At 45.6% G+C, this 17397-nt stretch overlaps 1 protein-coding gene across 8 annotated transcripts in view; it reads right to left on the reverse strand.

Moving 5' to 3' along the window:
* The window catches only part of MYO9A (myosin IXA), a 191042-nt gene that overhangs the window by 17297 nt on the left and 156348 nt on the right, over positions 1-17397 (reverse strand). For 2 of the 8 annotated variants that reach the window (XM_075505561.1, XM_075505562.1), the window contains 13 exons: positions 16669-16749; positions 15640-15750; positions 14485-14607; positions 13824-13973; positions 13279-13589; positions 10692-12341; positions 9050-9131; positions 8312-8527; positions 3236-3348; positions 2658-2815; positions 1687-1910; positions 1118-1273; positions 256-444 (listed from right to left, as the gene is read on the reverse strand). In XM_075505561.1, coding sequence (XP_075361676.1) covers positions 256-444; positions 1118-1273; positions 1687-1910; positions 2658-2815; positions 3236-3348; positions 8312-8527; positions 9050-9131; positions 10692-12341; positions 13279-13589; positions 13824-13973; positions 14485-14607; positions 15640-15750; positions 16669-16749 — 3564 coding nt within the window. The remainder of the gene's footprint in view (positions 1-255; positions 445-1117; positions 1274-1686; positions 1911-2657; positions 2816-3235; positions 3349-8311; positions 8528-9049; positions 9132-10691; positions 12342-13278; positions 13590-13823; positions 13974-14484; positions 14608-15639; positions 15751-16668; positions 16750-17397) is intronic. The other 6 variants (XM_075505565.1, XM_075505564.1, XM_075505563.1 and 3 more) reach the window with 6 other exon arrangements.

The raw sequence follows: 17397 nt of genomic DNA on the forward strand, positions 1-17397 counted from the left end.
GGTTGCAGCTTTGCCATGGAGACAACATCTACATGTTGGCATTGGCCAAGACGCAGCTCAGCCCAGTTGTGAACTGGGGTTTGCTGAGCCCAGTGAAACACAACCAATGAATCATGCCTTATGTGCCAGCTTATGCTGTCCATCTCAGCTTAAAGCAGAGAAGACAATAGAGATTCCCATGTGTCTACAGAGAGCACAACCCCGCAGAAAGACAGTTCCCAAATCTTCAAGGGGCTTAAGAAAAGTGCCGACTACCTTCACTGCAGTGTAGTCCAGGGGTTTGTACTCTATCATATATTCATCCAGGAAGACTTTGAAGGTATTGACCCAGACTTTAACTGGAGACTCACTCCAGTCCCTCTGCTCAAGCCTCATGGTCTTCTCTAGAATCTGCTCGAACAAGGCATACAGGTCCTTATAGCGGATGCTTTTCCCATCATCCATCTTTTAAGGAAACAGAAACAAAAAGAAAAGGAATTTTTATACACCCCAGATTGCCTATTCTGCTCCAGACAATTATTTCAGCCTGACCAGCTTCCAAACACTTGGGGAAAGTCCAAGTATGATTAGAAGAAGGAAAAAAGGATCATCTAATAGAGAGTTGTTTCATGAAGCACATGAAGCACATGAAGCAGGGTGGCTTCTCAGTGCACAGAGCAGGAGGACATTAAAAGCCAGCTCAAGTCTTAGAGGGAACCTTCTGTACAATCTGGGCAATAAAATAGCTTTTTTTGATCACTGTGATCACTAAGCTGTAGTGATCATTGCTCAGATTTAGAAGTAGCAGAAGAGCAGAACTCCACATTGCTCACATGTCCACCACTCACAAATTTAACTCCAGGCACTTTGGGTGGCAAATAGGAGTTTATTGACTTACTGTCATCTCCCATTTGACTGGGAGCAAGCTGTAACGAGGAGACCAGAAATCTCCACTCAAGGAGGAAGAGTTTAGTCCAAATTTACAGCTCATGGGACTGAATACAAAGGAAGAGCATCCATCCTTTGGGATGAGCAGACCAGGAATGGAAGGCTCAGCAACGTCTCCACCACCAGGAGGACCCAGAGCATCTTGTTTCTCCTGGAGGTGGAAGTTCTCACCCGTCATCCGGTCACTTACTGCCAAAGCTGAGGAGTAAAAGCTGAAGATGTTTTGTCGGAATTCCTTCAGTGCTTTCTTGAACACGACATCCACCAGCGTGTCCTTCTTGCTGTCCTCGTTATCCAGTTCATTCATCTGGGAAACCAAGGGGTTTATGCACCCACGCCACTTTTGCTGCGGCAGAGCACCACATGAGATGAAGCAGCACTAATGAGCAGCTGCTCCACCACTAGCACATGATGTTAATAATGATTACAAAGTGGTTTCTCCTGCATGCAAACTAGAAACACAAGCACTTCCCTGCAGCGTTCAACTCCTGCCTTCCTAGGTCACCTATTTCTGATGCCACCAGGGGCAACTCAAAGCAATAGAAGCACCGACGCTGCTGTGCCCATGTAGAATGACTGCATGGTGCATGCACAGTGTGCCCATCTTTTCTCCCAAGCCTGCCCTGGTGCATGCTGTGCACCCTTAGACGAATTATTAGTATTGCTACTGCTGCCCCCAGGATAATTTTGGCTTTGTGGCCTCTGCCTGCTCTTTGACCTCTCTGATGATTTATCTGGAGCAGCGAGGACAGGAGTTACCTTTTTCAGGAGAAACTCATCCATGCTCTTCAAGTCGCTAGCACTGGTTATGATTTGCAGCAAGTCATTCTGCCACTGCACAGGCTCCAGAGCCACATTGCTGATCTTGACGCTGCGCTTGCGTTTCACTTTGGGAGAGGGCTCCTTGTTCTCCTTAAACTCCCGACGGTAGATACCAGACAGCTCAGGACTCCGTGGAGGGGTCAGGTGGTGAGGACCCAAGTCTACAAGCAATAATTAAAAAGGGATAAAGAGATCGAAGAGCAAGTTAGTTAACAAATGCTATTTCCCAAGTTCCACCTATGGCCTGGAAGAGAAGCAGGGTTATTTCTTGGGTAGTAATAAAAATCTATGGCTCTTGATGAAGTCTTAACAAGTAAAAAATACCAGGCGTAATCTCCCAGATCTGCAGCACAGCAGGGTAACACAAAGTTCTGCCACTAAAATAGGGAGATGGGCATCAGAGTAAACCTGTGGAGGAGAAAAGCAGTGTGGTACTCATAGGAAAACTAAATGTCATTTCCCCTTTGGTTATTTCCTCTGTCAAGAGGGGAAACATCTGTCCATGTCCAGACAGCTGCCAGAAGGATTAGCAACATGGAATTCCTCAAGACCCATTTTGGATCCCATCCTCTAACCTACCTGCCATTGTTTTGAGTTGACGCCATCCATGAATTCAAGGGACATGAACCAGCACGGACATTCAATTTGTGCAGCTTCCCAACCCGTTTTCCCATAGCAGCCTCAGCTAGACCACACCATCGTATATGATACTCCCATTTACAGATACCCTAACCCTACAGATAAACCAACCTTCCTCGGTTCTATATCTCTACCCAAGCCCCTATATATTGGGCTACGCTTGGTTGTAGCGTAAAGCCACATTTAAACTAGCTTTTCCCTCTGCCATGACAGTCAATGCAATTTCTCTGCTCCTTACAATACCAGCAGCATGCTACCCCACCACTTACCTTCGCCAAGCTGCAAGCCAGAAATCATCTCCCTGCCGGGGGCTTCTTGCTCTGTGTACAGCTCCAGTAGCTCAGACTGGGTAGCAAGCTTCTCCCGTGGGGTCTTCTTCTCCCCCTGCTTTCCCTTCACCCAGAACCTCATCTTAGCTCGCGGAGGCCTGGAAATAATTAGTGGGAAGAGGAACTGCCTTAACTAGGAAAATGTCCTTCTATCCAAAACTACCCCAAATCTCCCAGACCTTCATGGTGTTTGAGGAGGAGTTAAATCCACACAACTTCTATCAGGGAAACCAGGCTACGCATCCTCAGGAAAGGCAAAAAACTCAAGTTTCACACATGCAATTGGGTGGTTTGGGATGGAACATCTGGCACATGGCATCAAAACTTTATCGTGATGTAAGCAGGACTCCTCTTCTAATTGGGTGTGTCCACAGTCACATAGGAAAGATAGGACGAGTAACTCGCATGCTGGTTTTGGCTGGTGGAGCTCCAAAGGAGCCAGGGTGGTTCAGCAAGGTGATGGAAACCAAGAAGGACACGGGAGGGACTCGTCTCCCATCTCTAGCTGCATTTCCTACCTCCTGTCCAGAGCCAGGCTCTTCTGCACAGCTGCCAGCTTCCCGATCTCCCCCTGAGACATGGTTTTGTGTAGTTTCGTTTGGCCTTCCCCAGTGGTGAATCGCTGCATCGTCTGTAACGATTCCAAGCACAAAGCATTTAAAAATGAGACAGCTCTTGGGATGCCAGCTGATTATTTTCTTCCTAGCAAAAATTAGATATTTCATCTGTTATGCCTTTATTTCTATGTGCCTACAGGTGAAAACCTACAGTCCTGTTGAGCTAGTTACAACTAAAGAAATATTTTAACAACTCCTAAAAGAGAAAGGCATTTCCCTTGCTCTGACTCTACATCGACGTCCAACCTTCTTTCTCCTTGAGCAACCAATGATGAAAATCAGTGTGCACCAAGCCACGGGTCCTCATCACCCAGCTTGCACAACTGCTCCACCACCTTGGTCTGGGCAGCCCAGCTCTCCATCCCAGAACAGCCACGTTAGCCACGATCGTTAACCATGACAAAGTAATTTCTAGTGTTCCTAGCACCAAAGAAACCCTTGACCACATAGATATGTCCCATCAGAGCCTCCTCCTCCAGCTCTTGTTGAGGACTTTGCAGAAAAGAAGTCCAAAGTCTTTGTGCCAAGGACAGGTTAAAATTAAACCTTTAGAAATAAGAGATTTTGCAACTTTAATACAAAGGATTTCCACTTTCACCGCCATTTAAAATGTCCTGGGATCACTTTTAAGGATGAAATGAATTTGCAATAATTCAACCTAACAGGATTCCATTAAATAGCCCAGAAATAGTCTTGCCATATTTAAAAAAAAAAAAAAAAAAAGGCCATTTTTGTTCTTTTTTTCCAGTTGCAGCTGTTATTTTGGAGTTTGACTCCTGGAGGAGACAGTTTCGGCATGAGGAAAGCAGGGAATCAGGTTGTATGTAAGGATTCGGAAGATGATGGTCAAATATCTCCTGTAGCTTTCCCACCACCTAAATGTCTCAACTGAACACACTGTGTTTTTAAGCATTTCCTTTTCTTCTATTAAAAACATTTCAAATAAAATTATATAAAATATGGGCTGCAGGGGAGTCACATTTACCATATTTACTCTCTTTGAGTGTCTTATTTTTCACCCCTGGACTAACCTTCCTATCAGCCACGAGATGGCAGCACATAAGGCAAAATTGCCACTGGGAAAGAAAGAAACTGCCTAAACCATCAAAGGGTTTCTTGCTCCTGTCGCTGTTACATTTAGGTGACGATCACACATAAATTGTGGATGGGTACTGGGAAAAAAACCCCTCAAAACCCATAAAAGTGATTTCCATCCAGCCCAAACTTACTACTTGCTTTTAAAAATGACCTATTAAAATATCTGCCCCCATGATATAGTTTTGTTCTTGAGTAATTTCAACTTTTTAATCACTTTCAGTGCTTTGTTTTTTTTAAAAAAAGTGTATTCTGTGGGGGAATTTACTCCCTTTTTTTCTATTTCAAAGCCATTTAAAGCACATTGGTATGTGCTGACCGTGGCAGCCAGGCTAAGGGGATCGCTGGGGCAATGCAGAGGTTGGTTTATAGGACACCACAGACACTTTCTTTTTTAAATATTTATCATACCTACTCCACAAGCAGACCTGGCACACAGATTTTGGAGTAGAGCAAAGCAAGTGAAACCCCTAGCTCATGCAGAAGACTTTGAGTCAAAAACACCTGCAACACACTTTTTAGACAAAACTGGAAGGATTTTCTACCAGTACTACCACGATCTCTCTCTCCTGTGCCCCAGTTCTTGACCTACTATTGTTCAGCGTTTCCTCTGCTACCACAGCAACCTCTCCAGCTTTTGAAAGTAAGGACTAAAAGGCATTTTTGGCACAAGATCGTTCTGTTTGAGGGACTCCTCCAAGAAGCTGTGATGGGCAAGGTCCTCGTCTGGATGGGAAACCTTCTCAGATGCCAAAACAAGCCTCTGCACCAGAAAATCCCCAGCCAGGGAACACCATAAAGCACCATGTGCAGGCAAACGGCAATAGCCAGGGGGTCTGGAGTTGTCCCCTGGATGAAGAGGGGACCAAATATTTTTCCTCTGAAAGAGCAACCTGTATTTTGCCCACTGGCACTAGGAAGACATAACTGTGGACAAGCGAGATGACTTGTCCCAGCAGGCAGCAGTGCTACATGCTGCATTGAAGAGCCTCCTAAAGTGCAATGCTCCCTCTGAATGGCTTAGGACAAGAGATCTTCTTTCATTGCTGGCTCTTCAGGCATGCTTGGGATCAGCTGGTGACAGATACTTGGACTGATGTTTGTCAATTTGTAGCTTTAGCATGGAGGTTGGAGCTAAATCGCTGCTTCGTTATTCAAGAGTCTCTCTCTAAGAGCCTCTGCTGAAGGAGAATGTAGTCAGAAGTTACTTCTGGTGTGGTTTCTCTAACCAAGGCTTTCTATTTATCTGCTGCAGGAAAGCTTTCCAGGCTTAGGTGCAAAACAGAAGTGGTATTCATATGTGTTGACCACAGCCAGGAGCTATTCCTCCCGCTCATACTTGTCTCACTGCAAGGCAGGTTAATCCTCAGCTAATCACTACCCAAAAAGTTCAAGCAACCTTTGAAGGCTTGGTCTTGTCAGGAAGCCTTTTAGTCTTAAAGGCTCTTTGGAGTCAACTGTACCTTCAGCAGCCACCTTATATACTGGCGCACCTTGGGTTTCAGCTCTGGCTGAAGATGCTCTCGGTCTTTGCTGCTCTGGGATACCCCAGACTTAGGCCAGGAGCATGGGTGGACCTCTACTTACCACTGGTGATACACAATCATTGACTTGATGGTCAATAAACCAATAGGCATAATGGGCAGGTTCACGCCAGTGCAGCTGGTGAGCCATCACATGCTCAACTTCACAAGGTCGCACATGATCTCTCTTTTGTCTATCCAGCAGCCCTTGGCTGCTGAGCAGAACACTAAAAGAGGGTTTTTTTGAGAGTCATAGCTGGGGGCTGGAGCTGTATGAATAAGCTATTCACTAGCACAGAAACCAGTGCACACATGGCATCTGCCTGACTCGACTTCACGTGAACATCACAAGACACAACAAATATGCCTACATAGGCATCCACCTACTTGAGCTTGTACCCAAACCAACATGCACCAGGATTGCTCTATCATAGGCTGCTTCATTTGCAACACCCAACTGGGCTCTGCTAATAAATATGAATAAGCAGCCCTAAATTTTGCTACTTGTGGCAATCATGACCCAGAGAAGCCACAAACCAAAGGGCTGGTCCCAAACCTGCAATACAGAATACAGATGGAAACACTGTACACGTTGTCAGGACATACATATGTAGGGTATTGCTGAGCACATGACTTCATGGGTAGTATTTGCTAGAAAGCAGAACTCAACCGCACAAGGGATGAAAGAGCTGACCACCAGTTAGAGCTAGTGATGGAGAGCAGAGGAGAAGAGGGATATAGGAGAGATGAGAGAGAGTTGGCACCTACTACTACTTGCATGCGGTGAGAGCTGTTAAACCAGGTGAGCAGAGTCCCAAGGAGCATTTCTAAAGAGTGGGATGAGCCAGGTCCCTTCCCAAGGATGGAGTTCGCCAATCACCTTTCGCATCCCAGCAGGAAAGATATCTACGGCTAAAAAACCCCTAATGCTTTGTAAGAGAGTAGCCTCCAGGAACACAGCACGGAACTCTGGGTATGGTGCGGCCCCTTGCCCAGGGCTTGCACCAGGCTATGTAAAATACTACATTTTACTACATAAAATTCTCCCTTTCCTGATTTACAAGCAGGGAGATGCACTAAGACGCAGCCAAGTGAGCTCAGTTCATAGAGCCGTGTCTTTCAATCAGGTTTTGAGTATTCCTGGCTCAAAACCAGTAGAAATTTATCAAGAGCAACCTTAAAAATTCACAGAATTTGTAAATCTCTGCCCCCTTCCCATGAGGAAATTATCCTGGGAAAAATATATCCTTTATAATAAAAGCTGCTGATAGAAAAGTCAGGAAAAGCCCTCCTTGGCTATCTGCCTTTCTTGGAAAAGCAGATTCTAGGATCGCACGAGAGGTTTACTGGACCCACAGAAATGTCATAGCACAAAATAAATAGCTGACTTTGGTTTTCATGCTTTTGTTCAGTTTTATACTCAGCTCCACATCCAGCATTGTAGCTGGAGCAGACAAGCAAGGCAGCTCTATGCAACACTCCACCTGAGCTTTTATGGCAGGAGATGATTCCTGGTGTTTATCCACACTTCTGTGGGAACATCTCCGCTACCTCAGGAAAAAAATATGAGTGGGTTGGAAGCCATTGGCCTTTTCCACCCCTGAAACCTCTTGCTTTGTGATTTTCTGAAAGCAGCTTATCCAGGCGGGAGATTAAGCCTGAGATGCAAGTGCTCTGCAGCACAGGCTCACATAGCACAGAGCTGTAGCCTGTGGACCTGCCAAGGGACACCAGTTACTGTGCTTAAAAAAGCCACTATTTGGTTTTTTTTTTCTTTAAAACCCACTATTTCACTCTCACTATATTTTTATTGCCCAATTTACATGTTTTTGCTTTCTCTAAGACGCCATCTGCCAGCATTGCTCCAATAATTGAGGACTGAATAATCATCGGATACTGTGGCTAAGAATACAACAGCAAAAGTAATAGGAGGTGCAAGATTTACATAATTTTCTTTGTTGTCTGTTGCTTTTTGGACAATGTTTGCTTTGACCTTTTCTATGGATTTGTGTAGATCATTTTTAGAGCAAGAAGATCATAAGGGGACTTTGCTATTGAGGTTAAAAACCAAAAAAATAGGCAGCTGTGCAATACAAGTTGCAATGCTACAGTAAAGCTATGGAAACCATAGCTGATATTGAATCAAGCCAGAAAACATCCCCGTGGCCAAGAAATACAAATGATTTCCCCATTTCGCATCCATTTCTACTGTGTTCACTGAGTTTACCCATCTACAGCATCCTTGGAAGTGGGAGAAGCAGCAGTGGAGGGATCAGTGCAGCTAAGGTTAGCAAAGAAAGGTTCCCACAGCTCCGCTTGCTCCCTTTTTTCATTTCTCCCACCATGCTGGAAAAATTACCATTTCGGAGTCACTGTAACAGGCCTGCCCCAGCCGGGCTGCAGGCACTGCCTCAGGATGAGGAAGTTGGTCAGAGGACAGAAGGAACTCAAAATTGCCATTGTAATCATCTTCCTCCGTATCCCCCTCCCCATCAGCAAAAGTACCTCTAGTCAAGAAATCGGAGCGCGTCCGCGCCATGCGGGCTTTCTTTTTATGGGTCGGTCTGGGAACCTGCTTGACCAAATGATAAAACAACAACAACAAAAAAAGGTTTTTAAAATAAAAAGGAGATTCTACCGATGTTTGGCGTCACAGCATAGCTCAAGTACGGCCTTAAGACATCTCTGAGTGATATTGCACCCCATGGAGGAGACACAATATTATATCTAGTGCAAAAAAAGAGGACCAGGAAAAACAAAAACCAAGACAGCACAGTGAAAATGGACAATCATGGATGTTACTCAAATGTACATTAAACCAAACCAAGACAAGACTGCGTTGGACAGCGTTTGCCATCAGGATCGCGAGATCCTTTTTATCCAGAGCTGCTACGAATTAATGTTATGGGTGCTTTTTATTTTTAAGAGAAGGTGTGAAGGTTGCCGTACCATGATATCCCCCCTTCCCTACGTCTAGCAGCCCTTGTACTTTATAGTTTACTACTTTGAAACTTTTGAGGGAAAACTGGCAGAGTAAGTCCCCCCCTGCCCCTCGCCCCGTTCGATTAAAAGAGAAAATAAGCAAGCCAAAACTTACCTCTCCTCTGCCAGACCCCGGCATCTTAAATGGTTTCCTAACTAGTTCAACCTTGGAAAGGCATTGATGACTTGCTTCCCTGCTGAAACACAACAGAACAGAGATGTTTCATCTTCTCCTAAAAGCCTTCCCACCATGCCAGCCTGGCTTGCAGGAGCATACAAGTGCGCAGCCCAAGCAATCAAGAACAAATTTCAAGTTTGAGGTCATGGGGTTTTGGAATTGCTTTGAATTCCTCAGGATTTGAGTCAATACCAAAGGACAAGAAGATGTGAAGTTCTGCCTGCCAACTCTACCCATCACAGTACCTTTTCACTTCTAGATTCTCAAATGTGATTGTTCTGTTGCAGAATAAAAAGTAAAATACAGGAGTTTTTAATATTTTTTTTCGCTGTTGCTTGTTCTGTGCATGAACCAGGAAACGAAATGGAAATAAATTTTTTGGGGGGAGACTATTCTCAAATACCCACTTCCAAACCAGTTCTCCAGGACCTCCTGCAGATTTTCATAGACCTTCTGAACTGGTTCAGAAGGAGAGCATCCTCACTTTGCATCTAACACAGCATTAAAAAATACGCCTATTTAAAGTTGCTTTTTGCTCAGCTCACTCTTTCTACCATCACTTCTGACTAAAACCCTCACCATGCCCATGCACAAGGGATGCTGCTGGCTCTACTGGGGGGCAAAGGGCTATTTTTTAATTGACTGGTCCTTTTCCCCATCACATGTGTCTTGACTTAGTTAAAGAACCTGCATAAATTAAATGGGAATTTCCTCCCATCGCAACAGCATGTAACTCACAAGACTGCTACACTTGGAGGTACCTTATCAACAGCAAACATTCACTGGTAGCTTTTGCCTTGGAAAGGGCGCAGCAGGATTTGGGGGGGGTTATGCCCTTTTCGAGCTAAATGGCCAAAACCTCTCCAAAATTAGGCAAGGCAGCTTAAGCAACATGATAGAGTGGGAGCAAATGTTGTCCCAAGATCTTGCTGCGGTCTCTAGACCCTGTGCTGGAACAGCCCATCATTTAAGCAATGCGACGGAGCTGAATGACTGCTAAGGCCATTACACATGTAATTATATATGTAAGCAATACAATGTCAAAAGTGCATTCATATCCCAAACTCCCTTCAGATAGTTGCTGTTTTTTAACCTGCAATGGTAAGATTGTCCAAATGGCTTTGCTGGCTATGTTAATTCTACAGTGAGCAAGAAAAATCCTGAAATTTTCTGCCTTATCTACTCATTTCTACTCTGATCACCTGAAAATCCCAAGAATTTTTTCTTCATCTTTTAACTTGAGAAATAAACTCCTATCACCATCCATCTAGGGTAAATGAAAACAGTATCAACTCTCTATTAATTCACTTCACCTGCTAATGCCTATGATTATCTCCCCTGGCTTACATACTGCCCATCACATAAGAGACTGAGAAATCATACTTCCAGCTATTTTTCCTTTTCCTCTGATCTCTGCCCACTTGTTGCTAGAAGATCAAGAAACCCACCTTCATTTTGCTAGGTGTTTTGTACAGTCTCCAGAAACAATGTTCTGGACCGTTTGTATAAAATGGTCTCTAGCAGAACAAAAAGCCTACGGAGAAAGCCCACGGAGAAAGCACATTGTCTTTTTACTCACTGGAGGCCGAAGGGATTGTCCTTCGGTGTGAAGAACATAGCACTTGCCCTTGTCTCCTCGGTGGCCTGGTTGGGCATTCGGGGCTGCCGGAGGCGCTCCATCCTTGAGAAGTGGCTGCCCGGGAGGTCCCTGGGGTCCAGAGCTAGTCTGGAATGGCACCAGGGTTCGAGCACCGATCCTGATTGACCTTCTCTTTGCTCCATGAACATGCTGACAGGTCTGTCTTTGGGAGCACTGTGGGCTGGAGAGCTTCCCCTGGTCCCAATGGTGAGACCTTTAATGTCCACCAATGAGGCTGGAGTCAAACCTGTGGTGGGGCAGTGCTCCCCTCTGCTCTGGGGATGCAGGATGAGGACCGACTGAGGCCGGCTGTCTGTTTTTTTGGTTGGTTTGAGGGAGGGGTCCTTCATTCTGCTCTGCTCAGCCCTCTGCAAAGCCTCCACCCTCCCTTGCTGCTCAAAGGCTTTGCGTTGTCTCTCCAGAATTTCCTTCTGCTGACGGATCTGCTCCATCATCTCCCTCTCATTTTGCAGCTGAAGCTGCTTTTGCCGTTCCTCCTTCTCCACATTGAGCTTTTCCAGTCTCTTGATAACAGAGTCTGGAGAATGGGCCTGTGTCACAGTTGCTGTCCCACGTTCCTCTCTCTTGGTAGAGGACTTCTCTTCCTCTCCTCCCAAGGCTCTGCCCTGCCCTGGCTCAGAGTCCTTCCTGACCTCAGAGAACATAACTGTGCTCTCCTCCCTTTCCATTGCTTTGTTCCTCAGGTTATTCTCCACCAGCTTCACCTTCACATTGTCTTGTGGTGGAACATAGAAAGTAGGTAGGTTGCTGGAAAGGAAGGTTTCTCTCGGATGAGCCTTGTATATAACATTCTGGGGGTCACAGACCACGTGCTCCTTTGCGGTGAGGTTATCAGGTAGCTCCAAGTCGGAAGGCATCCTTCTGCAACCAGGCAAGTTGCTGTTCACATCTGCTGCACAGAAAGACTTCTCCTGCAGATGAGTCTGGGGGCTGCTAGGCAAAGAGTCAGTGGAAAATGACTGTGCATCTTGCTCATCTAAAACTAAGGAAATGCGCTTATTGCTTGGGGTATCTTCACAGCTTAACATCTCGAAGCTCCCTTGAGAGCTTTCGCTCTCCGGGGTTCCCTGAGGGGAATGAAGTGCCTCAGATACAAGCTCAGTGGACCACCGCCGCTCTTCTGAAGGTGACAGCCCACCAGTGGACCGGACCTTAAGCAGCTCCAAGCTAAATTTTGCCTGTTCCAGTTCACGCATCCTCCGGCTTTCTCTTTTTGCCCGAACCACTTTTTTCTGGTTGAGATCCTCCAGCGACTTGGGTCTCTCTCTAACAACAACCTCCTCTTCAGTGTCCATCCCGCTCTGGCTACTGGCTCTCTCATGCCTTTTGTACAATAAATTCACAGAAGTATCCAGTGGGTCCACATGATTCACCCGATTATTCTCCATCAGTGACATATGTTCCTCTATAGCTCTCACTCGCTCTTCAAATGAGCCGTCCTCCCACTTAGATGGGTCGGAGCCCTTAATTTCCAAAGCATCATCTGCCTCCAGTCCATCCTCTTCTCTAACTGACAGGCCGTTCACCAGCTGCATCTCTTTTAATCGCTGCTCTTTCAAAGCTCTAAACCTGCAAGAAAGCAGAAAAACAGTACAGCGTACCCCCGTGCCTACTCATGTCCCTTCAAGGCACTGCACCGGTGGCATCTCACCACCACCACCATCGTCACCTCACCACCATCACCATCTCAAGCAACCCTCCTTGCACGTCCGGTGCAAGACGATGCAAGCATGCGTTCAGTTTTCAATCTTCTCCTCTTATGCCATGTCTCTTACTCCAGGATTGCCCCAATGCACCTGAAAGCTACTCTTGTGCTGATGGCAGCAGCTCCAGCCTCCGTCCCTGGTCTAGCTCGTTTGCAAGCTGATGGAGCCAGAAGAGCTAAACTCATCGCATACCCTTGGCTTCTCCATCTTCATCATCCTGCCTGGGCTGCCTCTGTTACAGCTAGCAGGGACTTGTGCCCTGTACCAAGAGCTCTTTGCAGCTCCCAAATCTTCCACCCTATGGCAAGGTGCTCCACACCTTGCAGGCAGCACCTCTGGAGAATGAACCAAGACCTGCCCCATGGCCAGCAAGCCAAGGCATGGCTGGAAACCCTCTCCCCTTCACAGCACCTGGCTCCAGTATCTCCTGTCTCTGTGAGACAGCACAGCAACCAGATTGGTGAGGCGATCTGAGTTAAAAATAGACTACTTAAACTGGTGCTGCTGCCAAGGGGAAAAAAAAAACCAAACCAAAACCAACTCACAAGTATTTATGGCCTCGGCTTTCCACTGTCTATGTGCTCCAACCTGAAATAGGCTCTGCTTATTCTAAGAGTAGGACCTGCAGCTAAATAAACTCCTTTGTGGACAAGCAAAGGATCAGGGCAGGGCGGGACAGGGTCAGGGATCCTACGAAGGCACACCATCTTCTGTAAGTCACCGTAGCCTGAGCAGTGCCAGAATTCACATCAACCACATACCTTGACGCTTTCTTTTTCAACCAAGGCCAACAGCATTACCTTTGTCGTGCTAAATATCCTCTGCACACCGCTTGCAAGCAGACGACTTTGCTTCTGCTGGCTGTGTAGGACTGCTTTGCGTGGTGTCCTCGCCAGGCTGCCTGGATGCTGGTGGCTGCGTCGTGCCGCCGCTTAGCATACTCCCGCCAGCAGCTCTGGATGAGGTGGGCTGCAAACTGCATCTGCAGGAACCTCCGCCTCTCCACAAAGCCACGCCAGTGGGTCTGGAGAACAATGGCAGCTTTGCTGAGGACGAGAGGGTCTGGGGATGGTTCGCCTTGCTTTTGGCTCTGGTAACTACGCCAAAATCTCTGCAAACACAGCAGGCAGTTCCTTATAACAGGTGTTGCATGGGGATGGGATAGCACCTGCCTTCATGCAACCTTTCCAGCTCTGTCTCCCCCATTCCCAACTTATTATGGCACTAGGAGTCACATCCTGATTGTAAGCTCCTTAGTTGGAGAGGGAACCTGATTTTACCCATCAGCTGTATCTGTAGGATTCATGGATTGTAATTTGCAACAAAATCAGGCACCACCACCTACCTGTATGATCACTGCAGCTCGCCTTGAGCTCAGGAACTGCCTCCTGCAGAGCATGCTGCGGAACCAGCGCTGCAGCAGTGTGATCCGGCGCAGCACCTCCTGATGGAGCAGGTCCTGCAGAAGCTGCCGCTCCCGTTCCTTCATGAAAACCTGGCCAAAAAAACCCCAAAAAACACTAGTATGGAAAGCTCCTGCCACCACAAGACAAATTATTTAATCCTCTTGGTTTCTGTGTCCTGGACGCCCAGAAGAAAGTTCAGCAGCTGATTTTAGTTAAGCCACCTCTAACAGGTTTCTGCAGTTTCATCTACAGCCTGTGACTGTCCAAGCTCTGAATTACAGAGCCTCTGCTTTCCCTTCAGGGGAGGCAAAATGACAGCTATCATATCAAGCTGTGTCTACACACAGACATAGTTTTTTGAAGGCTGCCTCATTACAACCAGACCTGTGACTTGGTTAACACAAAACAACGATGTTCCTTACTATTTTGTGTTAACAATATTCAAAGCTTCATTTAAGCCATTGGCTTCTGGCAAACAGAAGAAAAATAGTTTCATTAGTTAAAAACATATATAAAGATGTTAATTTATCATTACAGAAATGCAGGCAAATGTTATATCTATATCTTAAATGTAAGTCTGAGCTGAGGATAAGCATTTACCATTGTTCTTCCAACTTGGTAATTGTCTGGATCGAGTTTTATTTTCCAGAAGAAATCATGGATATTGTGCTTAGATGGACTGATTCCTTGTGGCAGAAGGACATGGAAATGGCTCACAAAATCCTGAGAAGGAAAAAAAGAAGCACCAAGATTTGGTTAGATGGGTTCTGCTGTGTCCTTTCTTCCATAAATAATGGATTTGCTCCACTGGCCACATGAAATGGGATCTATCGAGTGAGCAGAAGAACAGACAGCATTTTACGGACTGGAAACACAAAGTTTCATTCACCATTTGTGGTTTGATGGGAAACACATAAAAGCAGGGACCCAGCAAGGTACAAATGTCTTTCAGTGAGGGAGAAGGGGTTCTGCAGAACCCACAGGGTCATCTCAAGCAAAAAATGCTCCAAATCCTCAGCAAGGGCCGCTATGAAAGGGGGTTATCAGCACCTGCAAAGCATCTCTGAGATGCTCCATTGGTTACTGCTGTGAGAACTCAAAGAGCGGAGGAGGTATGAGAGGAGAGATCCTTCCAAGCAACGTTGGGATCCATGCTCATGGCAAAAAAAAAAATTGACCAGTTTTCCTTTTCTAAACAGCTGCTGTGCAGGACACGACATCTGGCCCAAAGCAGCTGCCAGCAGGAAACAAATCGGCACCAGCAAAGCATGAAAGGACTGACATGTGCGCAAAACCTGGCAAACACATGGAAAAGAAGAAAACAGGAAAAGCTGGATAACTCCTGAGAGGTTTAGAGGATGCCAATCACCCTCACAATGGGACGTAGCCAGCACCGACACGACAGGGCAAACGCCATTCCCAGGTGATTTCAAAACATACGCAAAAGAGTGCGTGCAGATTGGGTACCTTTTTTTGCAAAAAGGAAGTCCACATTACAAAAAAATACTGCTTTTGTTCAGAAACCATGATGTTATCTGCAGAGGGGCTCGTAGCCTTCAGCTAGGTCTAGACCAGCTTGCTAGAAATCAGCAGTGCAGCGGAGGACCACTCCATGCCAGACATCAGCTCATGACATCCACTGCCTTGCAAGTGCTATAAATTCATTACCTTGTTAAAAAAACAAGCTAGCAACATTCAGACAACTCTGATAATGATGCTAACGGTGGGGAAAAGACTGAAAACACTTTCCACAACCTGCAAGGAGTATTTGCAGCTGTATCCCGACTGGCGAATGCGAACAGTCTCCAGCATCCCCGTGTACCGCAGCTGCCTGAGCACCAGGCTGTCGTTGAACCGCAGGGGCAGCTGGAAGGGGAAAAACAGGCCAACGATGAGCAAATATTTCCTTTAACTGAAGCTTTTAAGCACATGGATGGGTAAACGGATTCAGCAGATGTAGCACATCTGCATGACACGCATGTTGGCAACAATGCTGAGGGAGGGAGGGAACACGGGTCCCCAAGAACCAAAGTAATCCCACCAGGGTTGAATCCTGTTTGCTTTCAAGCAGCCATCAGATGGAGATTTTCAAACAGCTAACTAGATATATAAAGCCATAAGGAAGGTTTTTTGGAGCCCCTGAACTGAATAAGACCCCCCCAAGCGCACAGCTAACGGATTGCGAGCAACTAAATAATCTCCTAGGCATAAAGCGTCATCTTTAAATGTCTGGGTAAAACTCCGAAGGATTAATCCACAAGAAAGCATCACTACTGCAGCCTTCATTTTAAACTGAGAGTCCTTCGCCCATGAGACAAATCAATCCTTAAAGCCAAATTCAAGAAATATGATGCATCAGTGATTCAGTTTGAATAATGTGGCTTATTCTAAAAGTATCTGCTTTTACCTCTAGAAACTTTATTTTAAAGAAGTATTAGGGCTCAGTAACGGCACAAGTGAATTCATGGCTCTGTAAATCTCTATTACGGGCGGCAGGAGCTTCAAAGGAGTCAAATTCATTTATTAAAACCAATGTATTTTTCATATAAATTAAAGCCATATATTTTTCATATACATGTTTCTACAATTACAAGAAAAGCCAGTGCAGTTTATCAAGAGCAACACCCAAGTGATAACATCCATGCTTGCCATTGCTCATATACAAATATCTTCTAAATCCAACTCGATTTGGGGCTTTCTTTTCTTTTTAACCCCTCTGTAAAAATTTCCAAAATATTTCCAATATGATTTTTAGCAGTGCTGCTTTCATGGGATAGAATTTACCTTTTCGGCATTGGATCGAATACACTTGACAAAATAAGGTTCTGCTTGGCCAAGAGTCTCCATCAGCTTGTTGAGCGATGCCTGCAACAGAAAAGACATCTTCAGTTGGGAAACGGAGAAGAGACCACGACAGATAATGAAAATTTTCCTCTGTCCAAAGCGACTTCACGCAGCATTTATTCCTGATTTTTAATTGTCAAAACTTTATTGCTGGCCTAGAAAGGAATTTTCTTAATCACAGTTTTGCAAAGGGAAGATCTGGCAGCTTTCTCTAATTGCTGCTTTCCATCGTTTGCTTGTCCCTGTCTTCTTGAGCAAACTGCCATTCTGCCAAATAACTTAATTTATAATGATTTTTAAAGCCTGTGAACCATAAACACTTCATAGGCTGGTTTTAGAGGAGAATAGCTTCAACGCTGGCATATTCCTGGCCATATTCCTCTGCTGAAATGCACAGTTGAGATAACGGAGAATCAAGGGTTTTCCAGGTTCCCATTTTATATTTCCCCTTATTTCTGCATCATTTATTAAAAGTCTAGCCCATAAAAATGAATTTATATTGGCATCATTGCTACACACAACCGCTCCAGTGGGATGTCACGCCGAGTTATGCCTCCACCTCACAAATCTTTGACTCTTTTGCGATGAAGCACAAGCTCTTTGAATAAAATCATACTGAAAATCAGAGCATGCTGAGTCAGTCTGTGGCTGGCCGGGCTGTCAACTGCA

The sequence above is a fragment of the Mycteria americana genome, chromosome 6, assembly GCF_035582795.1.
Source record: "Mycteria americana isolate JAX WOST 10 ecotype Jacksonville Zoo and Gardens chromosome 6, USCA_MyAme_1.0, whole genome shotgun sequence".
NCBI classification, from domain to species: Eukaryota; Metazoa; Chordata; class Aves; order Ciconiiformes; family Ciconiidae; genus Mycteria; species Mycteria americana.